The sequence below is a fragment of the Anastrepha obliqua genome, chromosome 3 (genome assembly GCF_027943255.1).
Source record: "Anastrepha obliqua isolate idAnaObli1 chromosome 3, idAnaObli1_1.0, whole genome shotgun sequence".
Lineage (NCBI taxonomy): Eukaryota > Metazoa > Arthropoda > Insecta > Diptera > Tephritidae > Anastrepha > Anastrepha obliqua.
The window spans coordinates 86,067,415-86,092,655 of record NC_072894.1 but is presented as its reverse complement, the minus strand read 5'-3'; the positions used below and the strand labels follow the sequence as shown (position 1 = coordinate 86,092,655).

The 25,241-nt window shown below is 33.8% G+C and overlaps 2 protein-coding genes across 4 annotated transcripts in view; one reads left to right on the top strand and one right to left on the bottom strand.

Moving 5' to 3' along the window:
- The window catches only part of LOC129240121 (CD82 antigen), a 137,131-nt gene that overhangs the window by 7,966 nt on the left and 103,924 nt on the right, over window positions 1–25,241 (bottom strand). The gene's annotated exons all lie outside the window — the stretch shown is intronic.
- Window positions 151–8,073, top strand: LOC129240120 (facilitated trehalose transporter Tret1-like). Its single transcript, XM_054875645.1, has 6 exons — window positions 151–332; window positions 4,109–4,341; window positions 4,422–4,552; window positions 6,826–7,166; window positions 7,231–7,652; window positions 7,726–8,073. Exons 1-6 carry the CDS (start codon window positions 257–259, stop codon window positions 7,936–7,938), a joined length of 1,416 nt encoding a protein of 471 aa, XP_054731620.1. The 5' UTR covers window positions 151–256; the 3' UTR covers window positions 7,939–8,073.

The following is a 25,241-nucleotide window of genomic DNA, read 5'->3' as shown; positions in this document are numbered from 1 at the left end:
CACATGCAATAGAAAAATTATCTAAATAAATTAAGGACCCATAAATCACTTCAAATGTGCAATAAGCAATTAGACAAACATTGATAAGAAAATACTCATAGCTTTAATAAGATGCAAAGATATTTCACGTCAGTCCTTTGTAAGGTCTCTTAAAAAGCGTTGTTCAAGTTGTTAAGTCCTTCTGAAGTCGGTTCCCGGTAGTGAATTTTAATCAGTTGGATAATTTCCATTGCCAAATACACCAATATATAAAAAAATGCTAGGATTATGTAAAAATATCGAGGGTGTATTTAAATTTGAATACCGAAGACAGTTGCTGGCATCAGCGTGTAGTAAGATGATCCGATTGATACAAAATATTTAAACAGATCTTCTCACAATAATAAGCGTAAAAAGTGATTAAGTGGAGTGGAAATAACATTTATAAAAAATAGGTGTTGAAAAAAATTGTAATGGCTAATTTCTAATTTTGAAAAAAAGAAAATTGTTGCGTCGACTGAAGCGAGCTAAAGACAAAAGCTATGATTATGAATTATTCACCAGATTTTAAGTGTTTACTAATTCATTAGTTTTAAAAGTATCTCTCAAACGCGAAGCGAGCTAAAGACAAAAGCTATGATTATGAATTATTCACCAGATTTTAAGTGTTTACTAATTCATTAGTTTTAAAAGTATCTCTCAAACGCGAAGCGAGCTAAAGACAAAAGCTATGATTATGAATTATTCACCAGATTTTAAGTGTTTGCTAATTCATTAGTTTTAAAAGTATCTCTCAAACGCCAAGCGTACAGTACTAGAATAGCTATGACGAAGAAGGGAGGCCTCAGAAAATTTTATTACTAATGATTCGAAATGATTACTATGCATGTTGGTTGCAGAAAAGTGGAACCATTATCAAGTGCAGTATCTCCTTTTAGTATGTTTTCAAGAAAAATAATATATATTATTGATGAAGTGAAATCTGCTAAATACATTGATTTGGTGATATAAATACCCTGTATAAGAGATCTGATATTATGTTTAGACTTGCAACTTAATTGAGGAAATTAATTTAATACCATAAAATTATGTAAAATAAATTACGAAATTGAAAAACCATTTTGATCTCATGCTAAGATTTTAACTCTCATCAGTCCCTGCTACTCTCAGACATCGGACCTTTAACCTTTTTTCAGCTGGTGAGTTTTCTTCGTCAATTGAGCATCATCGGACCTCAATTTCTAGTGCTTCGTGCTTTACTTGGCCCGCGTCAAAACAAAAATGATCTGTACCTATGTCATGAGAACTGAATCCCGCCAGATCTTGCTCTTTATATTGAACAGACTTCTCAAGGTTGCGTGGATAATTTGCCCAAATTTATCGGCAATCAAATTTTAATTGCAGAATTTTGTAAACGTTCCAATAGCTTAAATATCTTAGTTTTAGAATTAAGTTTTTAGTTAGGATATACAATCTTTTTTTTTTGGATAAGTATGCAAATATTACCACAAATCTTTCTTTTACGCTGAAGAAATTTATATGAAGATAGTGCAGGTCATGTCAAATTTAAGGCATGCATTTTAAATTTTTGTTGCTGTTGGTTACAGACATATAGACCAATATTTAACCGTGGAAAACATAACATGTGATGAAATGGAAAGGGAGATATTTTACCATTGGTATTAACACATTTTTTTATATAAAGTATTATGCCAGGGTGAGTTGCCCCTTATCTAAAAAAAATCCCAAATGAATTAAAAACAGTAAGCTGAGGTATTTGAGTATAACGCAATTTTTAAATACTACACCCAAATCGATCCTTCTAAAAAAATTAGCATTTTCTAAAAATTACTGACAAAATATATGATATTGTATATTAAAAATTGCATAATAAAAATTCGTTTAACGAAAATCTTCATTTGTTCGTAGTTTCAGCCGCTACAGAATTTTGAATCAACTCACTAATTTTACACGGGCCTAAAGCATGAAAACCACTTCGTTTGGCATCGACTTTGAGTATTTTCGTGCATGGTGTGGTCTAATTTTTTTGTAGTACTTGTTGCGGGACTCTTCTGCGTCATCCAAAAATTGTACGATTAGTAATATAGTAAAATTAATCAACAAGTTGTGTACAGAGGATGGTATATAATACCAGTTGTGTTTATTGCTGTTTCCAATGCATAAACTCCGAAGGCTTAGTCATAAACCGGAAGATAAAGTTTGTGGAATGAAATCCACATCTGTATTTCAGCACTTCATCAACCGTAGTTAATTTAGCAGAATAAGAAGCATTGGAAAAAAATTGTTTAAAAGAAAATCATCTTCATGCGTTTAACTTCTTCATCCGTAGATCGTAGTGCTTTAAGAATTTAAGCGACCCTCTTTGTGTGGAGCCTTCACCCAAATATAAGTGCAATACGTTTTTTTATATCGCTGTTTTTCCCTTACAACATGGATAAGGCCGATTCAATTGCTCTATTTTCTATATAAAAATTTCTATTTTCTATTTCAAATTTCATGCGCTGAATACATTGAAGCGTATGACCTTTTTCTTGAAATTAAGCTTCTCTGTTACAAATAAGTAGTTCTAAGCTTTTAAGGAATGTGTAGTTAACTGCCTATATCAGCATGCAGATTTTTTTGTGTGCTTATACTTAATCAAATTTGAAACCATCGGAAAACGTCGCAACTCTTTTCAGACTAAAGACTTTCACCGAAATTATAAAAAAAACATAATAGATATATTTTCACAGAAGCTTTTGCTGTAATCTAACCGATTTTAAATCTGAATCTGTTTTGCTACATATGACGTTGCTTGGAAAACATTCCAAAAATTAAGGACTGAAAATTACTTCATTGGGAGTAAATTTCAACAATTTCATTATGGCTTCTTCAAATGCAATTTCCACTTTTTTCGTTAAATAAACGCAAAAAGCTCAAGAAAGTATTAAAGTATAAATTGCTCTTAACGAAAAAATTATACAAAAAATTTGAATATAAAAATAACTCAATGCTTAGAAAATATATTTGTGATTAGGCGTTGCAGGAGCTATAGTGCGGCATAGCTAACGGAAAACTTTGACGCCAAATTTCTCGAGATTTTGCTTGTTCAGTTATGCCGTCCTTTCATCAAACGGCCGACTACTATAGTATCATATTAAGTTTGAATAAGAATATATGAAAAAGAAAAAATATCCATGCACAATTTCGTATATGTTGGTACGACCTACTCTCGTATACAAGTAATAACCTACGTATCTACTAAATTTTTTGGAGTTTATTTATTTATTCCAAGTCAATGAAGTAATCCATTCTTGCACGCTAAGATAACAGCTTAGATAGATATTAAAATTAATAATAAAAATAAGTGACTTTAAATGGAATTTCTAATGACTTTACAAAACTTTCATTTCAGAAAATCGCTATGCAACAAAATATCCAAAAATCATATTTTGTTGATAAGTTATTGAATTGAAAAAGCGATCTAGTGGTAGGTTAATTAAATCTAATTCAAACTGAGTTATTAAGAAGACCATTAAAAGAATTATGCTCTAATAACCTAGAGCAATTGATACTGTCACTAATGAAATACGCGATAAAAATTAAAGAATACACAATTCTTCTACATTCAACCGAATGCGAGTTAATCAACGCACAATATGCGCGTTGGGAAAGCAAGGTTCTAATTATAGGTTGTATGGACTATTAAAGAACTTTCTAATCTTAAAGAACACTATTACTATAAATTAGGATCATATTTGGTGGTTTCAAGAAATATAAAAATAGTTTTGTAACAAGAAATTAGTATCTAAAAAATAATAATTTCAAAAACACAAAAAATTATTTACTTCACTTACTTACCGCTTACCACAAATAAAATTCTGTGTACATACTTGCATAGTACTAATACTCGTACATACAGTTTGTTTGCGAACTGCATATTTACCTTTCGGGGTTTTAGTATGCAATTCTACATTCAAATAAGTGACTTATCTATCAACATTTATACATTTCTATTTTGATGAATTAAATCAAATGCCACATTTATGTTTTTATTTCAATAGCATCATCATTGCTTATCTAGATTACTATATGAATTTACAAAAAAAAAATGCTTTACCGCTTGCAGTTACCATAATCACATTTTGCCATGGCTTTGGCTTGGGCTGGTTTTCAGTGATATTAGCTAAGTTGGAATCGCCTACTGAAACAGAGCTAGATTTTGTCATTACTGTGAATGAAGGATCATGGATAGGTGGACTAAGTTCACTTGGTGGTGCGTGCGGCAATATCGTTTATGGCATTTTGGCCGATTTCATAGGGCGAAAAGCAAGCAATTATGTTCTAGCCATACCATACATAGTGAGTAGTATTTGAGATGGAAAACCTTTTGTGAGCTACTTTTACTTATTGCGATTTGAAAAAATGTTTCTATTAAACAGGTTTCTTGGATACTCATTTATTTTGCGAGCTCCGTGGAATACTTATATGTGAGTCGCTTTCTTGCTGGTGTAACGGGTGGCGGCACTTATGTCATTATACCGATCTTCATTGGTGAAATAGCAGAACCTAAGTATGTGTGTTAAATGTTAAATTTTGATTCCAATATATAAAGGGTGGTTCCAAAATTCAGTTTTTCAGCAATTTGTATTAAATTTTCTTCTTGCTTCTAAGTGTACAGCAAGCTGCATTTTCTGATAATCATTTCATTTGCTGAGCGAATCGCTGCATCTCTCAAATGGCTTATGAAATGTTAAATTGAAAACATGTAATATGTGTTTACCACAGACACTCATATGTATGTATATACTCGTATTTCATCAAGCGCATGTGTCCATTTGTATGTGTGTGTATTTCTTAATTAAAACACAGAAGTATTGGGTGCATTTTCAGGATAATCTCACTGAATTTTAATTGATTTAATGTTATTGGAGCTTCTTTAAAGAAATAAAGGGTTTTCCAATAAGAGGTGTTATTTTGATATACAAAGAAAAATGCTATTTTTTAATATAAATGACCGGATGTTTATTTCATTATAAAGAGGAAGGCTGCCGCTGATAGTGGAAAATAACATCAGGTAAAAAACAACTACGACCACGCTTATAGGACAATATCCTTTTCATGAAATTTTCCATAACCGAATTGCAAAGTGGCTGCCCTATGTCCTCGATAGCCTCTCGAATTCCATCTTTGAGGTCTTGAATCGTCCCTGGGCTGTTGGCGTAGACCTTCTCTTACACGTGGCCCCAAAGAAAAAAGTCTTAAGGTGTTAAATCCCAAGATCTCGGTGGCCAATTGTGATCACCTCTTCGAAAGATAACACGGTCCGGAAACTTTTCCCGTAAAAGATCAATAGTTTCGTTGCTTGTGTGGCACGTAGCGGCGTCTTGTTGAAAATAAACGTTGTCCAGATCAATACCATCCAATTCCGGCCATAAAAAATCGTTAATCATCTCTCGATAGCGATAGATAACACCTGTTATTGGAAAACCCTTTATTTGCTTACCCAATAAATTTTTTTTTGTGTTTTATAAAATATAGGAGAATTTATCGCTTTCATAATTACCATAATCGTTTTCAGCAATACTAATGCTGCTGTTGTTGTAGTAGCACAAACATTTCTCATACACAGACGGAGAATGCTACTGAAGTGACAGTCCTTGGCCGGATATAAATCCGGGTTGTTCCGGTTACGTAGAACCGATTGCCGTTGAAACGTCTAATACTAATGTTCGAATCAACTGCTTGTGACAAGACAACTACAAAGTCTTCAAAGCCAAAAAAAGTGTAAAACTTGACTACTTTTAGGTTTTCTTACTTTGTCATTTTCATACATTGTGCTATATGTGATGTAACTCATGTTGGGAAATGTTGTGATGACGTCATTTAATTATTTTATTTAATATATATTTATTAAAACCCAACACAATAACCTTCGGCTATATTTCAGCACTGGGCATAAGTAAGATAACAACATATTCCAATTTTATATCTAAATCTCGTTTCTAAGGCCTGTACATTTCAAATATGCGAGAAAAAAGTTAAATAGTAATGATGAAAAAGTTAAGCTACGGGAAAAAGAAGACGCGAAACAGAAAATAATCAATTATCAATTGGAAATATATTTCCGAAGCAGTGCGTTTTTAATAATTTTCAAATTTAGTGGAAAAGCGCAAACGAAGAAGTGCCATTCAGATATTGATAACTTAACTTTGGCGTGTAAGAGCTGAAATGATCTGATATAAATTATGGCTGAGAGACTGAGGTTTATTTGATAGCAATGTTTCGTGCAACTTGGTAAGGCATCTCAGTTTTAATAAATTTTCAAGCGAAAATTTCAAAGTTCTGAAACAGTTTTGTGAGTGCTTGCCGCAGTATGAAGCCACAAGGCTCAATAGATTTAATAAAACCTAACTGGCTGCACTGCACTGGCATTGTGCGTTGAAGCTCCAAGAGCTCTCAAGTTCAAATAAACCTAGTCGTAAACGAGCTCACCCCGAAGCTCAAGTAACAATCCGTTCTCCTCACAATTCTCAGTTGTCTCACTCTTCTCAAGGTAATTATTTTGTTTCATTTTTTTTAATAAAAAAACATGTGTAAAAGCAACACGCTCCGTTCTTTTATTTTAAAGAGCAAACATTCGCACTATTCACAGAATCTGATTTCATACATATTGACTGCCACAATTCTTAGCGTTCTACAGAGGCAAGTTTGACAATCAAAATTTAAAGCAGGTAAAAACTGTTAATGTCTAAGAAAAATATGCTTCCACAATTAACTTGTATTTGGTCCACCCTGCCCGCATTTATTTTACAATAACTCATATACGTTCTTTGAATTTTTCAGAATACGCGGTCGTTTAACATCGTTCTTCTCTCTAACCCTGTACAGTGGAATATTTATTGGTTACATAATAACGTCGCGTGTGCCATATCATTATATACCCATACCGGGTGTAGCTATACCCATCATTTACATGGTGTTTCAACTATTCTTCCCAGAAACCCCAATGTACTTGCTGCAACGTGGTTCGTACGCACGCGCTAAGGAATCCCTCAAATTCTACCGCAATTTCCAACCGACCACAAAAGAGAACTCTCAACAATTTGAAATTGTATTCAATGACTTGAAGAATGCCGTAACAAGTAATAAGAATAATATGAACACTGTCACATGGCGTGATTTTTGTAAGTACTGTCATTTCTGATGGCCACATAAAAACATAGTTTTTACATTTTTTTAATACCAAAGGTAATCGAGAGGCTGTCATTGCCTTTGGCAACGGTTTCGTGCTAATGCTACTCAACGTTTTCTGCGGTGCCTACGGTATACTCTATTACACGTCCAGTGTTTTCGTACAAGCCCGCACCGAAATGCATCCGGACACTAATACCATCATAGTAGGCTTGGTACAGGTTACTGGTGTATATACGGCGACATTTTTGGTCGATAGATTTGGTCGCAGGCCATTAATGATGTTTTCATGCGCAGCTACAAGTATAGGCATGGCGACATTTGGATTGTACGGTTATCTGCTCCAAAACACTACTGTTGATGTATCAGCAGTCCGTTCATGGCTGCCGCTAGTGAATGCTTGTTTCATTATGTTTGTGGCCAATTCGGGTCTCATACCAATACCATTTGTCTTACTGGTAGAACTAATGCCAGCAAAGGTAAGCAAATTCTTTGCTGAAAATTTTATTTTTTAAGATTTTCATATTAATTACTGCCAATTTCTTTAAACAGATACGAGCAAAGGCGGCAGCCATTTGTTTGGTAATATTTAACATAATTGGATTTGTTTTGATGAAAATGTTTCCAATATCTTTGGCTGCATTCGGCCTATCTGCGCCAATGTGGCTGTTTGCCGTCACGTGCTTTCTTGGGCTAATTTACATAGCACTCTTCATTAAAGAGACTAAGGGCATGTCTCTTAATAAAGTGGAACCGGAAGCTTGATGTTTATATAAGTACAAAAAGGGTGTAAACCCATCTGGACTCATCGTACTTTAATTATATTATGAGTGATGAAACTTAGTATTATGTAAGATAGTAATAATTTTCCAAAGAAAGAAATTCGATTTTCAACTGAAAGATCTGCAGTTTTATGTTGAGTCTAAAAGAAGAATTAAGTTCGGTATACTTCTCGAGTATGAAGCATGGGTAAAGATCCAATAGTATACGGCTACAACAAAAATAGTTAACTACTAAAATAAAAACAACATAGAATAGAAACTTTTTATTAAAAGTCTCTGCTTATTAACGAAAATCCACTTTAACAAAGAGTGTCTTAAAAACATGTTGCATTTTGGAGATGGTACACCACAATTAGGTGGAGCAATTCGGTTAATGGTGGAATTACCAAGTCATTTCTTAGCGCAGTTCGTCATGAAGTGCATTTTCAAATTGGTATCACTGCTGTATAGCTGCGAAAACAACAAAAAGGCTCCAAACTTTGATAAACCAATGTTTAAGAGCTACATATGTATAATATATGCGCATATGGTGACTAGATAGCTGGATTTCTAATAACGAGCTTTTTGTTCGAAGCAAACAAAGTCCGGTTGAGATTGAAATACGCGAACGAAAGTGGAAAGGGATAGGCCATACAGTCCGTAAACCTAAGACTGACATCTGCAGAACGTAGAACTAGACTGGAATCCGTAAGGCTGTCGCCGAAGAGGACGGCCGAAAGGAATATGGAGACGAAGCCTGCATGCCGTATTCACGACATCTGACGACTTGTCCACTTGGCCGCAGATAAAGTCAATACAAAACGACCCCAATGGAATTTATTTGTATCGACACTTCACGCCCCCAGCCGGCGCGATAGCAAATAATAATAATAATACAAATAATAATGGTAATAGAACAATCAAATTTATAAATCGCCTTGCCCTCATAATTTGCAAATGCAGTGACGCCAAAGGCCATTTGCATTTAATTGTGAATTCCTCCAGTAAAATTTAAAATAATTAAAGAACTTTGGATTTTCTAAGCAAATAAACAAATTATTATTTTAAGTTGACTTGCATTTCATTCAATATTATTTCATTTACAATATGGCGCAAAATGAATCACTCTAGCGGAATACTACAATTTCTGCAAATGGCGTTGTATGTATGCCAATCTTATTTGACACTTGTGTATTAAACAGCTGCGGTATACAAACCGTCAACCTATGGAGCGCGTAAGGGTCAAAATAAAGATTTTCATCACTCAAAATCATGTTTTTATTTAGTAAAAAAGTTATTCAAAAATCAAATTTTGAATTAAATAGTTCTCCGCCACCTTGTAACGGGTGTTTTTTTACTGCATGATAACCATGGTTTGACAGCTGAGAATGGCAAACTGTGTTAACATTCGAAGTTGCGGAAATTTACTTTGAAAAAAAAAAAAAAATGTTTTCGCGACGTTCATAGAGCATTGGCGGCATCATCGGTCCTTATTTCATTCGAAACGAAGAAGAAGCTGCAGTTACGGTGAATAGCGAGCGCTATGAAGCCATTCTGACTGAATTGAACTATTTCTAAAAATTAATTACTTAAACGTTGACGACACCAAGGAGGGGCATTCTGCCATACAACGCGCTTAGCATTCGATTTATTGCAATATTCAGGTCCCCATTGACGCCAGATTTATTGGAGAAACCAGCCACGGTGGACATTTGTCGGATATATTAAAAAAATAAATCTCATGGCAGCGTCTTTCAGATTATAATAAAAAACATTCATTACTAAAATATGGCTTAAAATTTTAAGTTCTCAAGCTTTTAAAAAAGACCCGATACTAATATATGAACTGATATGAGACGAGGCATATTTGTGAAAAAGTGTGCATACGGAACAATGGTAACATAATTTATGGATACAATCTGGGATTCTTTTATATATTCCATAAATTTGGTGTTCTAAAATCGTAATCTTGAATGTTCGTATATCATTTTCATTAATTTTTAACTGAATTTTGGTAACTAATTTCATTGTAATATAAGGGATGTATCCGTTTTTCAGATTGAAATAAACTAAAAGTGTATCCAGAGTTTCCGGAGGCCTTACTTGGAGAGTTTGGATACAGAAATATGCACTGGAATGACGAGAATTCGTTATATGAGAAGCTACTTACCCAAAAATATTCTAAAAATTCTGGATGAAAAGTTAAAAATTTGATGAAATTTTGAAAAAAATTTGAAAATTGCGTACAAAGTTTTGAACTCTGAGTCACAAGATTTTTGTAGTAATATCAACTATATTCTTATAAAAACAATAGCGCTGTGCTTATAATTTTGCAACGGGTTGTGTATAAGAAGAAAATGTAAGGCACGAATTAATAATGGTTAGGGCTCGTACAATTGCGCTCACATAAGTAAGTCACTTCAATATTTTTCATGGTAAATTTTTTCCTTAATTTTTTAAATAAAGTTCATTGTGTAGTAAAAACTTTGTACATCAAAGTTTCGTACTTTGTACAAAATACATAAGAAATTAAAAATTTCAAAAAGCAACCGTGAAAATTTCCAAATTTTAATAAGAATCTCACAGTATAGCTCATTAAATTTTAGTATTATAAAGGGTTTTTTAATTGGCGCGGGTCGATTTTGGCGCCCTGTGGCAGCCATTTTGTTTTGGTGACATCTGTCAAATCTTTTGTTTATTATTCAGTTGTTTATGCTAAATCATCATGGCAAGTTACACGATTGAACAGCACGTTCAAATGATAAAACTTTATTATCAAAATGAGTGTTCATTAACGCAAACGTTGCGCGCATTGCGGCCATTTTTCGGTAGACGTAGTGGCCCTTCCAATTTCTTATGGGCCATATTGAACCATATGGACCTAGACGACATGTGGTTCCAGCAGAACGGCGCTACGTGCCACACAGTAAACGCCATTTTATTCCATTTCAACATCTACCCGCCCTTATTGAAAAACCCTATAGAACGCAAGTTTGAGGTCGCTAAATAGCTTATTGATTTCTGAAAATTTGTTTGGATATTTAAAGACTTCTCAATGTATGTACTACACAGCAATGGGGTATAAGACTGCATAATCGGAATTTTTAGAAAACTTCTAAAAACTTTTAACTTTCTAAAAATTCTGATTAAAAAGTTGAAAATTTTTATGGCAATATTTTTTAAATTTGCTAAATTTTCGTGAATTTCGTTAGAAACTTTGATTTATAACGTTTCCGTTGTGCAATTAAATATACTTTTATAAAAAATTATCTGTAAAAATTTAGTAATAAAAATATTGCAAATATACTACAACGATAAAGTGCCTTAGTTATGTGAGCACAAGTCTGTGTCAAATATAATGAAAATTCCCCTCACAAAATTGCACAACACTTCTTACGCACCCACAACTCCATTATATTTCTTAAATCAATGCTTTTTGTAACCTTAAAACCTAAATAAAATTTTAGTAAGCTAAAAGCGTTCTTTATCTCCCTCTTTGCTCCAACGACTTTCTCTTCATTTATTCGAATATATTCATTTGCGCTCTTCACTTTGCTTCCAAAGAGTATACTCTTGCACAATGCAGACTTTTTAATTTTGACCTCAATTCCAGTCCAAGTATTCGATCAAATTTATGATAACCCTGAGCTAAATATTATTGTTGGTGTTGGTGGCGTATTGTACTTGCATAGCATATTTTTATGCAACTTATGGTAATGCGTTTGCTGCAACAGTGAATTTAAATGCCGTTTGGACACAATCACAGTAAAAGTATGTATTTAGGTAAACTTGAAAATTGAAAATCAAATCACTCAGCAAAATTCAATGTTTACGAGACGTTAAAGATGTTACATTTAGTATGGCTTGACGGTATTAAAACCTGTGCAGAATACTCGTATATGAGTATGAAACTGGTGTGGTTTTGTAGTAAGTAAATACACACTTCATCAAAAAATTTTACTTACGCCAGGCAACATTCCTAAGCATATAGCAAGTAATGGTAGCCTTACAAGAATCATCACATAATTCTTTTGATCGTAACTCAACGGCCTGTGAGTGACTTCCATTCGGTAGTATCCAGCTTCGAAACCCACTGAGAACATGTGGACCGGAAACAGCGGTCAACTCCCGGTAAGCCATGGCAATCCTCTGAATATGTATATGCACCTCTGTCATGGAAAATCTTCTCATAAAAAAATTATTTGCCGTTCGGAGGCAACATAAAAATGCCGGCTCCTCATTTGTTGGGCACCATCAAGATGCACACTTCACATTGGAAGAGAAGCTGAGCCAAACACTTATCAAAGGCTGTAAGCGTTTAAGGGATTTTTTATATGCCTATGCTAATGCAACAAAACTTTCAATTCAAATTCAAAACTATGCAATAATAAATATTGAGAAGTGAAGATAAAAGTTAGGCAGAAATTGGTACAATATATTGAAAAAAAGTTTCATTTCTGCCCAAAAATATGTTAATATTATTATTACTGTGAAACATAAAAGATATATTGGGTCTCCACCATGGATTCAGAGCATTTCTCTTAGAAAAAAATCCTCAAAAAATGTTATTAATTGCCCTATTTTTTTAAGTTTTATTTCCTCTTCTAGTAAGATGCTATGTTTATCCAGATGTTTGTCCCGATTATGCATCGATGCCTGGGCGGTTCCACCTTCCAAACTACAGAACCCTAAATTCCATCGAAGTACATTCCCGGGCTAATAAGATGATTACACTGTGCGATAGTGATTTTATACTTTTATGGAGACCTAGTACAACTTGTAGGTATAGTAAAACTAAGAAAAATGGTATAGGAGAAATTTCCAATACACCCCCAAAATCTCGTTTTATGGCCATAAAACCGTTTTTCAGTAGGTTGATGTGAAGAATCACTCCTAGCTTCGCCAATTTCCATCTGATTTCGAATTTGTTTTTTTTAGTTCGAAAGAACAAAAACAAGCCTTTTTGATAGTGTGTTGACAATTTTTCTGAAATGACAACTGACGAGACTGTAGACGGAAGTATTTGAAATTTTTTTTATTTTTTCTCTATTTTTTCAACTTTGACATAATTTTTACGATATTATCCGATATTGAGGATTTTTTTTAGTACACTACTGTTATAGTAAATTTAATTGTGCGTCGAATGAGCTATATTTGACTGTAATTGAATTAAAATTAATAGAGTTGTGGGAGTTTTAAGATTTTATTTTGTTTTTTTACTAATTTGGTATGTAGGTATAACTGACGCTAAATGGGAATAAAGACGTGTTTTGATGCGTTATTATAGATACGTAATATTTATTGGAGTATATATGTACTGTATATATGTACTGTAGAACTGGTTAAAACTTACGAAAATATCTGACATATTTATCACACTTTTTTTTTCAATAGAAATATGAAAAAGCTCCCAAATGTACCAAAGTTCACACTGTACATTGATTAACAAAATAAGTTTATTATTTTAATATAACCTTATTAAAACGTCAAAGTTGTATTGTTTGTTTCATTGAAATTCAAGAGATATAAATCAAAACGTTGCCAGAAAAGTCGAATTTCTCAATATTCTCCGATGATGTGGCATCATCAGCCTTATCATAAACCAGATGATTGTTATTTTTATAAAACGGACGTAAACGGTCATATCCGCTGGACGGCGAACATAGTACGAAATATATCAATGTAAACATGTTTTTTGCAAAATAATAAATTTTCAGCTACTTTTTTGCTATTATTTGTACATGAAGTCGCTTTTGCAAGTAATGACGATCATTTTGAACACAGTATGATTAAAATCGGTTCGTTTTTGACTAAGTTATGAGCAATTAAAAAAAAATTTTCTTATAAAATTAAAAAAAATCGATTTTGAGCTGAAAAACAAAATTGCCGATAAATCTTGAAAAAAAATTTTTTCGGGCGAACAAAAAAATACGTGTCTCATTATTTTGACCACAGAGCAACATATTTGAGTTACATCGAAGTCGAAGAACATGTCTCGAATAGCCCTTTTGAATTGAAATGGAAAGCATCACCAATTTCTTTCCGGTTGAGTGGCTCAGTGGAGTAGTGCAGCGCTTTCAAATTCATAAGTGTAAAATTGAGACACTCAACGAATGTAAATATGTACATACATATGTACGAGTACTTAAAGAGATAAGCAGTTTTGGATTAATCAATTTTAGTAGCTCTTATTTCGTAAACAGTAGATATGCTGGAAAAAAATGTGCAAAAGAAAATATGGAGAAAAAATAGGGTTTAACCAGTCTTACTCCTGTGAGAGTATAATTTGCAAAGGCCTGGGCCATCAATCGCTGATCGCACTTATTTAGATAAACGTACATATAACTGGCGGCCGTCGTAGCTGAATGGTGCGTGACTATCATTCGGAATTTAGAGAGAACGCAGGTTCGATCTCGGCGAAAGACCGAAAATCGAAAGACAGTAGTGAAAACAAAACCCTTTATCAAAACATCAGCTGCCTTTTCACAGTTTGAAAGCGACGATTTGGTGTATATTGCAATTTGCTAAACGATTATTTGATGTCAATAATCAACAAACTGATAAGTCGTCAGCAAGGTTAATGGCATTCCGACATCACTTCTCCAGCGAGTGGCATGGAGTACGGAAACCATATTCCAGAAGTGTATGCGTCATAACGGGTAAAATTTAGAGAAAATAATTTGCAATAGTTATTGAAATAAACTTTTACCTTTAGTAAATATTTTAATTTAGCGTTTAACTCCTAATTCTCCGTTGGCAGAATGTACCATTACTTAAATAAATGCCTATTTTGAAAGCTTTAAGTTGTAACATTTCGTATAGCAGCTTATAGAATAAATTACTACCATTTACGGCATAGTGCAATACGTTAAATTTACATCGCTGACGATTGCCGCAATATGAAAAAAATTTTTGCTACCCGTCGAGAAACCTACATTCAACCTGTCCACCGTACATATATCAAATGGATTGCTTAAATCAGTAAAACTTTTAAATTGGGTTCCATGAGTAGTGATAAGTTTCTATTAAATATTCACCCTCACTTCTTCTTGTGGCTGGGCGAATGATGGTCTCTGCTTGCCTTGTCTTGTGCTCCGTCTGCTCGACCGAATTAGCTATTCTGTGTTTATGCTTAGTTGCGCATGCTCGCACGGTCATTGTGTGCTGGTGGTCACCAGTAATAACAACAATAACAAAATAGAAGTGATAATAAAGCAATTCAAATCTTAATAAACTTATTTTATATGGTTGTTGAAAGCCACATCAATGCTATAAAAAAATAAGAAAACGACAAGAGAAAAATTCGGACAAACAAGTGAATTTGAGGCAATCATTGAATCAACAATTGAAACAACAGTAACACTAACGATTTCATGTAAGGTATGTAATGCAAAGAGTAGCAAGAAATGGAAAAAAGATAATAAAAATTATATTTATTTCTGTGACACAACCACAACCGCAACTCAATGCTACACTTGAATGCATTCATTACGACATGACAACGGAGCAACAAAAACTAACAAAGCAACGTGCAATAAATGCTCAACCACTATCTTCATGCCAACCAGCCGCGGAGAAGCGTGTGCTTTGTATGTTTTTATCATTATGCGTTTATCGTTTTTATATTAAACGAGTAGACTCGTATAATTTTTTACTTTCTTTAGAGTGGGAAAGGTAACTACTTATTCATTTGGACACCTTTGTTTCTGATATGTACTGATTTATAAAAGCACGTGACTTGGCGTTGAATTCATTGCCGATTTAGTGGTAGTGCAGTCGCTTTGTTTTTGTCTGCAGCTAATTTTGTATTGAGACTTTTGGGGACTTATGGAAATACATAGATATTTCGCGATTGTGAAACCATTGTGTGCATTGGTTCAATTAAAGTAGTAGCAAAAACCCGATTACAATAGATTTTTATTTAGTAAAGTGCACCGATGCATATTGAGAAGAGCTTGTTGTGAAGGAACACGTTATAGAACTTAAGTATTTTCAAATTTAATAATACAACCTTGTGTGGTTCAAAAACTAATGATTTGTTAAGTCCGGTTATACTGCAACTCGTATTCCGATTTGTCAGATGAAACGTCATAAATTTCAGACCACCAGTGGTTCGAATGATAATTAATTGTGAGTTCCGCGGAAGCAGAGCTGTAAGCTGCCGGACGGGTCACAGTTTGCTACGGCCTTTAGATATGAAGTGTAGCTGTGATTAAGTATTTATTTACGAATAAGCAGGCCCGGACAAGCAGCGGGTAGGAATAGTAGGTGTGGGCTATCTTGCTTTGTGGTATGGCCGTCCCTCAAAAAACCCACAACACCTAATAATTTCTACTGGTAAGGCGAACAAATGCCACCATCAAATAAACATTCTGCCCTGATTCTTCATCGCAGCGTCTGCCTTCACGTGATGAGCGGATCAAACAGCGTCTATCTCGTAGCGAGTGGTTGTCTCTTGGAAATGCTATTCTTCGCAAGCTATACCAAAGATGGCAGCTCCATCACGAGGATAGAGGTTCTAGACTAGTAACTATTACTTCGAAACCAAATTGTTAATGAAACCACCAGTAGCACAAGGAAAGTTTCGTTTTATTTTAGCCCCGCGCCTATCTGAGAAACAGAGATTTTGGATTGTATCGATGCCGATTTGAAGAAAAAATGACGGAACAAAGTAAAAAAAAGTTCTCTCCAGAATAACGCTTGTAGTCGCAATGACAATATCTAATGAATGGATGAATTCGTGCCTCATCAGGCATATTTTTCAGATGCAGCCCCGTACCACTATTTCCGGGTTCCAAGTATATATAATAAATCCCCGTAGCCAAGTGGGTTTGTTCGTGATTAACACTTAACCAGAATTTGAAGCACACTACCTGGTGAAGACTCTCGTCAAATGCATTTCTTTTGAAATGTCTTTAAGACTTGGGAATGAGTCAGACGCAAGGGCATTGCGCACTATACAAGTTGAGGCAGGGAGTTGCTTCAAAGACAAAAGTCGAAATGGTTTCTAGAGGCTTCCGCGTCGACGGCCAAATCGAATGTTCACGGCGCCAAAGTCTGTATTTGGTGGGATGAACTCAGTATGACGTACGAGTAATATGAGGTATTGAAACCGAGTGCAATTAATGCATTTGAGCCTAGTACTGAGGCAAAATCAGCCGCAGCATCAGAAGAAACAAAACAAAGTTTTATTTTAGCATGATAAAGCGCATTCTTTTGTCGCAAAACAATCGAAGACATACTTAGAAACACTTAAATGGGAGGTCTTACTTACCCGCGGTATGTTGCTTCTTCCAATTATCATTTATTCCGATAAAATGGATCGACTAATGGATTACTTCAAACGACAATGGATTGTCCCTATTAATTAAGATTAGGTAGATAGGTAGGTGAAATGGTTTTGATACCATTATGAGACCTTCAACAGGCAGATATCTACAGCTAGCCAGAACTGTTGATATGATGGAGAAGATTGATGGAAGCTGGGTTGGCGCACTCCCCCAGGCTGTCGAAGAAAGGAGCACCCAGCGATCTTAATCGTCTAGCTGCCAAACCCAGACATTTACAGAGAAAGTGCTCAACAGTCTCCTTCTCTGAAAGATCCCCACAGCTTCTGCAATGGGGGGTTAAATGGTAACTTTAACTTTTCCACCGCTCTAGCTCCTGCAGATAGTCCAGTGACTGATAAACACAGCTATGAGATTGGAAATTGAATGGTGAGGAGTCCAAAAGACTTTCTGAGTCTTCCGCATATTGTACTGGGGCGAAAGGGTTTTCGAAATAGCACATGAAGAAGTGGAGCTCCATCTTTTCTACGCTTTCCTGAGAAATAATTTGTGCAGTTCTCCTTTAACAACTGTCAGCTGGATGCCGATGCTATCAATTAACTATCAAAACATTTCTCCAATGAAAAAAGTTTAAAATCCAAGCACATGGTACTTATTTACAGATAAAGCATTAAGGGGGGTAACCAGTTTAGACTTATCAAAAATCGTCTTTTTTTATTGCATAAATTGTTAGTATAACTACTCAAGAATATGTGGCAAAAATTTTAAAGCGAAATTCGCATTGTTCCCGATTCTATGAGCACTTCAGTGACTGCCCGTCGGTTCCGCACCGTAGGGCGCGTTAGTTAGAACGACGTTTTTCTCGAAACCACTTTTTTCAACTGGTGGGCACTCTAGCTCAAAAAGTTATCGACCAATCGTTATAAATTTTTTTTGGAGCATTCTTCATTCAATCCTAATTCATATGAACCTAATTCTGGGATAATGTTATCATTAAAAATGTTTTTTTTTAAAGCAAAATAGATGAAAAAATATGGTATGAAAAAATTACATTGTGTTCAAGCGCCTCACAGATATGCAATATTCTTAGGAAACATGTTGTTAACGAAAAAAAAATTGTTGTTGATTACGGAGTTAAATTGCAACTTCAGGAATGCTCACCAGAAAGATATTGGGAAGGCAATCGTCCATGGACAAGACGCTCTAACGCCACTTTTTGCCGGCGGAAATGGCTTGAAATAATTTTAAAGTGTAATTAAAAATATGAGGAAAAGTTTAAACAATTTCGGATTATTCCTTCCTAGTTCAAAAATTCACGAAGAACACCAAAATTTTGGGCTCCTAAACCGGTTTCCTCCCTTAAGGAGAAATTGTTAGTCCTCTCCTGAAGGTCCTATGAGGATTCCTGTATTGAAGAGGGAATAAGATATGGCCAAATAATATGTATATAGCCTTACCAAAAAAGGCGTAATAAATACTTAAGGATATTATTATTTTGGTAATTTCTGATTAATTTTGTTACATATATGACATTATTTCTAAAACTGAACCGTTTTTGAGAATTTAAAGATTATTTTAAATGCTCGTTCAACGGTCCGATTTTTTTCCTATTTTTATTTAAGGTTATATCAGTAAATTAAATCAACAATAAAATTTAAAGAAAGCTCAGAAAGTTAAAAATGGCTGCTTTAAATTTATAATTTTTCATTAAATGTGTCGTTCTCTACATCATTATTGAAAAAATGTTGTATCGAACCTATTCCGCCAATTTTTTTTAAATCATGTCCGTTTAGTTATTCAAAAGTTATAATATTTAAATAAATAACATAATTCATTCCAAAGGCGTATAACGGGCTCAACTAGTGGATAGTAAAACTTCATACGAAGATAAAAATTATGAAACTACGCGACTAAAACTAAAAACCTTGCAATCGAAACTTTTTTATTTACTACAATTCGTTCGCGACATGGATTCGTTCCTATTCCAGATACAAATTCCCATTATTATCCTCAAATATTTTTCAGTTTTTTAAATTAGGCCAGGTGCTAAACAGGTATTGCGTGGAATCGACTTTTCGTTATGTTGGACTATCTACTGAATCTATTCAATTAAATTCTTCTTATAAAAAATAAATTACTAAAATATGTATAGAAACACAAATCTCCGTAAATGCAGTAAAACGTTTTCTTAAACAACTCTGAGGAGTTTTTGATATTCGTTTGATGTATATCTGTAAATATTGGGAAAAGCTTTTATGATGCACCCAAAATAATTAATAAATCTATGCTGAATGTGAAACATGCAACATACACACACAAGTATAAGCATTTCAAACATTTTTCCTCAAAAAAGTAAAACTTTCTCCCAGTTCGTGACTAAAGGAAAATAAAAAAATTTAAATTAAGGTGAAATAAAAGAAAGTATTAGACGTGTGGTTGAGGATTAGACCAGCAGTTGCGCCAAGGGCTGCACCTATAAACTAAAAACCTCAAAACAAAAAAAAAAATATCAGCACATAATTGCACAGCAGACTTATCTCATCAGTGTAATGCATTTTATAATCCACTTGGTTTGCATTCCTCTGAACCGTCATGCGGCACGACACAATGCTACGTGCCGCTAATTTTCCAAAGGTTTTGTGACAGTTTGTTTTTACCCAACTTCTTATACACATTATTTGCATGTTTACAGGTATATACATGCAGCTACAATTTTCATATAGTTTCTATTGGAAGCAAATTCTTTAAAGTACGCGCTGGCCAATGTGCGCTGCCGTCATCCATTTAGCATTATTGAGCATATTCGGTGATATCTGCTACGCGCAGTTATGTTGCGCATGCGCCTCTGCGCACCCACAAAACCATTAACAATTGCATACAAATTTGCTTTTCGTGTTTCATGATTTTTTCCTTCACCAGATTTTGGTTTCGGTTTATTTTTTTCATTGTCGCGTGCAATAAAGTATTTTTTGCTTTGCATTGTAAACACAATATTTCGTTGCCGTTGCTCATTGTTGCTGTCTATTTATAATGACTCGTTGGTAGTCTATCGTTGACTGATTATTTTGTCATCTGGCGACACAAATGGCAAATTGCAACATTATGTACTATTACGAACGACAAACAAAACATTTTAAATTAGCCAATGACATTGGCCAAGCCATTTCGGTTTAATAGAAAATTGCAGATATTTGACCTTGTAGAGTGGGGAAATTTTAACATAACTTTTAACGTAACTTCGGAAAAGATAGGAAATAAAGTTGAAATTTTACATCTTTTTTCAACGAGTGTAGATTACTTGTTTCAAAGAGTGGTATCTCTAAATACATGTAAGTGGAGACGAGTAGTAGTTGGCTACCTAAAATAAATACTTAGCGCTCTCAATCTCTCTATTGATAAAATTAAATGCGTTACTCATTGCACACCTTTTTCATTTAGTACGTTTTGGTACAAAAACATTGGAACATTTTAAAAGGTGAAAATAATTCTACTTTTTCATATAATAGTTACACTTTTTACATTTATTTTCGTAACAAAATTCAAATAAAATTGAATCTGTGTATGTGTATTTTATATAGGCATCTTAACAGATATTTAAAAAAATTTTACGATAAGCTCTTGTGATCCCTGGTCACAATATAGATTATATTTAACTTTGGATAAGGGGGCGGTGCTACACCTCCAGCAAAGGCAAAGTTTTAGTTCGTCATGATTCCTCATCTAATTGTTTCGGATTAATGTTTTTTGGAAAAGTTTATCTTATAAATCATTTGGTATTTACATTTTATATGCCACTTTGATCCAAAAGATCACGGAACAACCACCAGATGACACTCTAAGTCAACTGATTTGATTTTTTCTGTTTCGTTGCCACATCTTTGATTAGCATTCCCCCCAAAACTTTATCGCCATTACTTAACATTTGTGAAAGTTACGCCGTCTTGAGTAAATCTACCTCGGCACGTGTTTCCGATTTTTTACAGTTCTAAAAATGGGTTTGAATTTGCAACAATGAGTTTGTATGAAATTTTGCAGGTTTTTTTACAAATTCGATGCAGATTCAATGGGGCAAAAACCTTTGATATGTTGGGCAACTGTTTCGATAATGATACTTTCAAGAAAACAACCGTCTACGAGTGGCATGAATGCTTCAGAAGAGATCCTGAGTCCATCGACGGTCTGGCTGTCGACATCAACAACTGATGAAAACATTAAAAAAGTGAAAGAGTACTTGATCAATAACCGCTACTTAACTATCAGAAAGTTGACAGAGAATTTGAATATTTCTTCGGAATCCGTTCAGAACATTGTAGGTAATGATTTGGGTTTGCGCCATGTTGCTGTAAAGTTGGCTCAAAAGGAACCGAATTTCATGCAAAACAGTTACCGCGTTGATATCGCCAAACATATGATTTCTAAGGCTCAATCCGGGCCAATATTCATCAAATTGCAAAGCATAATTACTGAAGACGAGACGTAGGTTTATGAGTGATTGGAGAGCTCCGGATGAACCAAGATCAAAAAAATCACGGCGTTTTCAGTCAAAAAGGAAAGCGATGCTCACCGTTATACCACGAATTTTTACCAGAAGGTCAGACAGCTAATAAGGAAATTATTTGGGCGTGAAGTAATTCGCCGAAGAAGAAAGGATTGGTGCGAAAACATCTCGTGTATTTCATATTTTCTTTAAATCTTACAAGAAAGAAGCCGAATTCTAATGCATGGGGCAAATTGCAGCAACTCAATCGAAAAAAAAAAAATTTATACTCCAAAGAACTTGAATAAGGTAGCTTAAATTTCTTTTTTATTTTGGCGCAGGAATTCAAAGTGAGTCCCCTAGTATATTAATGAATTTCTAAGTATTATATCATAACATTAGTGCTGACATTTCGTAAGGCAAAAAGCGTTATTAAAATTTAGACAGATAAATTTACAAGTAGACAACACAAAAGTGTAAGTAACTACAAAAAAACGTGTTCCAGGCGTGTTTCAGATGTTCTCTGAATGACTACATGACATTGAATCCAGCTATAGTCTGACGAATTCACATAAACTGTGATTGTTTTTAACGCGTTGGCGGCTGAATTGTCACAACTAAATATTTGGTTTACATTTCCATTGCTTAAATTTTGTTTTTCCAGTGATATTTTGTGAAATATGGTCAATAACACGATTTTTTATTTTTATAAAAATGAAATCAAGCAATTAAGACACTACAAATTGAATTGTTTCAGTTTTGGTTTATCTTTTTCTTTCTTTATTTTTTCAACTAATTTGCCGTACAAACATTCAGCGGAGTTCGATTATTTGGCCACCAAAGCCAAAATCTTTCAGCCGCCACCAGTTTATATCAATTCGCTTTAGGTGAAATATGCGTGACAATTTACAAAATTTTTTCGACGGAGAATTGATGTGCTACTTGAAATTAATAATATTTTTAATCAAAATGTTAAGAATTTACAAAAGAACAACGAGGTTTAGTTATATTTGGCAAAGTTTGATTCATTTTAATTCAAACGTTTTTTTAAGGGGCAGATAATAAAAACTATTTGTTACGATTGAATTAAGCACGCCGAATTTCAATGCAGAACTAATTGGCGCATAATCGTAGTCGAAAATTATTTATTATTATATTTCATAACAGAAAATAAAAATAAATCCATAGTTTATTTTAGTCGTAGTCAAATTAGTAAGTGGGTTTAGCCTAGAAATGGGTTTAAATTTAACTGGGTTGGTTTTAAGCAAATTAAATGAAATTTACAAATGCATGAGCACTCAAATTTCAGGACATTAAAAGAGATTTCGATATACAATAGTAAACGTTGAAACATTGTTAAAGCACTCTAAAAAAGTTATAAAAAATCAACGGGAATTACGACCTGTGTACGTTAGCAACGGCGATCATCGGCGACGATACCAATAATAACGGAAACGACAATTCGTGTTTATCTAACGATATAATTCAGTTAGACTCTTCGGAATTAATTATTTGATTTTAATAGAAATGAAAATAAAAGCAGCAAATTAATGTAGATTGTTTTTCAACGAAACCACTACAAGAGTCAAAAATACCGCGAGCAAACCTGCCCCTTGGCTGCAAAAGCAATGGATGAGATTTTGTGTAAAATGTTCTATACAACTTCTTTAGTTAATTCTAAATTCCACGTTTTGCATCTTTCACCTAAAAGAGGAAGATGAAAAAGATACGGAAATTTTAAGTAAACGAAGAAAGACATAAGATATTATAAAGTCTGTGCCCTATATTCCTCCGGTTTTTCAGGAACATTTTAAGTACTTTTTCAAAATAATTATTAAATTTTCATTAAATATTTCAATAAAGTTATTGTTTCAAATAAAACACATAATTTTTTATTGCTTTAAGTCATTTATAGGACATTCAATTAATTTCGAAAATAGTCAAAGTCAATTCTAACTTTTGAAACAACATTTTTGTATGAAAATTTCATATTCATAATAAATTTCGGTTAATTAAGACTAATAAAATTCTATATAAAAAGGTTCCATAATGTAAAAATATTTTTTCATTTATTCAAATGAATTTCATTTAATATCTTTAAACACGAATTATGTGACTTAGACCACTTCATAATATAATTATGAGCACATATATCATTAAAAAACAAATCTTTTCAAATGACTTTGTTGCATCTCAAAGCGAAAATCTAATTTTCTAATTTTAATTTCTTACTACTCTTTATCAAAGCGTGCTGTGTGGAAATGAATTAGATAGTCTGGTTCTTTAGTAAAAAAATCATTAATTTTTAATAATATTTAAAAATCATTAATAAGATTTGTATACCAGTGAATCATCAAAGGTTTAGTAAGTAGTGAAAAGGGAGTGTTTTGCATGCTTCAAAATTTCCAACAGGTCTTACGGTTTTCTGCTCAGAGAGCTGATTTGTCAACAGAGAACGAAAAATCTGCTTACGAAGGCTCTGTGCACATTTGTGGACGAGTAATAGTTGCTTCAATGGGCGGCCGTCGTAGTCAAATGGGTTGATCTGTGACTATAATTCGGAAGTATTCGAAAGCCCGGATACGAAACAATATTAATTCAATTGACGTCTGCGCACTATTCATTATGGCTATGCATGAAATATTCAAAAAGGTCGAGTTGAATATTGTCGGATTTATTTTTTATTTATATTTTTTTCTAGAGAGAAGTTGAAATAAGCGAATTACATCAGGTTCACGAAATGAAACGGAAAATTTTCTAATTTTAACGCGAGCGTTAACCAAATTTGGGTTATTTAATAAATAAATAAAATTAAATAAAAAAAAAGTATTTTTAACTTAATACATTTACAACTAAGACCCTTTCACAAAAGTAATTTTAATTTAACATTTAAACTGTTCAGCAGAGAAAATCTTGCAACTGGCAAAAGTTCTGATTTGCAACGACGTCCAAGTATGCAGTTGTCGAGTAAACAACGTATGGTAAAACCAGGAAGCAACTATCATAAGTTTATAAATGTGCGGAAAGCCTTGCAAACCTTTTATAATGGATTCATACACGGTTACATACATAAGTAATGAACTATTAATAATAGGAAAGAAATAAGTTCATATGTATGTAAATATATGCGTTTAAATTTTCTTGTAACTTTTCAGAAAAATCAGAATTGACACTCAAGAAACCAAACATATTTTGTTGTTATATAGACCATTGTTATTTTTGCTCTACAGATACTGCCTGATCAATGTGCCTTGAACGAGGGTAAATCATTTTTTATTTCTCACACACAACGCTTTCCCCGGGGAAAGTTTCAATGAAATCACGCCAATGTCGCAATCGAAATACTAAAGACGTGCTCTTGTTTGCTCATTGAAGATTTGTCAAGTATATATATATATGCATGTACATATGTATGAACTTTTGTATGCATACCGCTTAATACGCGCTCATAGCTGTCGCAGCAAGCAAAGAAAAAATCGAAAATTTAAAGTTTCTAATATGGCATTTAAATTTTCTGATATGCACAGCTGACCGCACGCGATA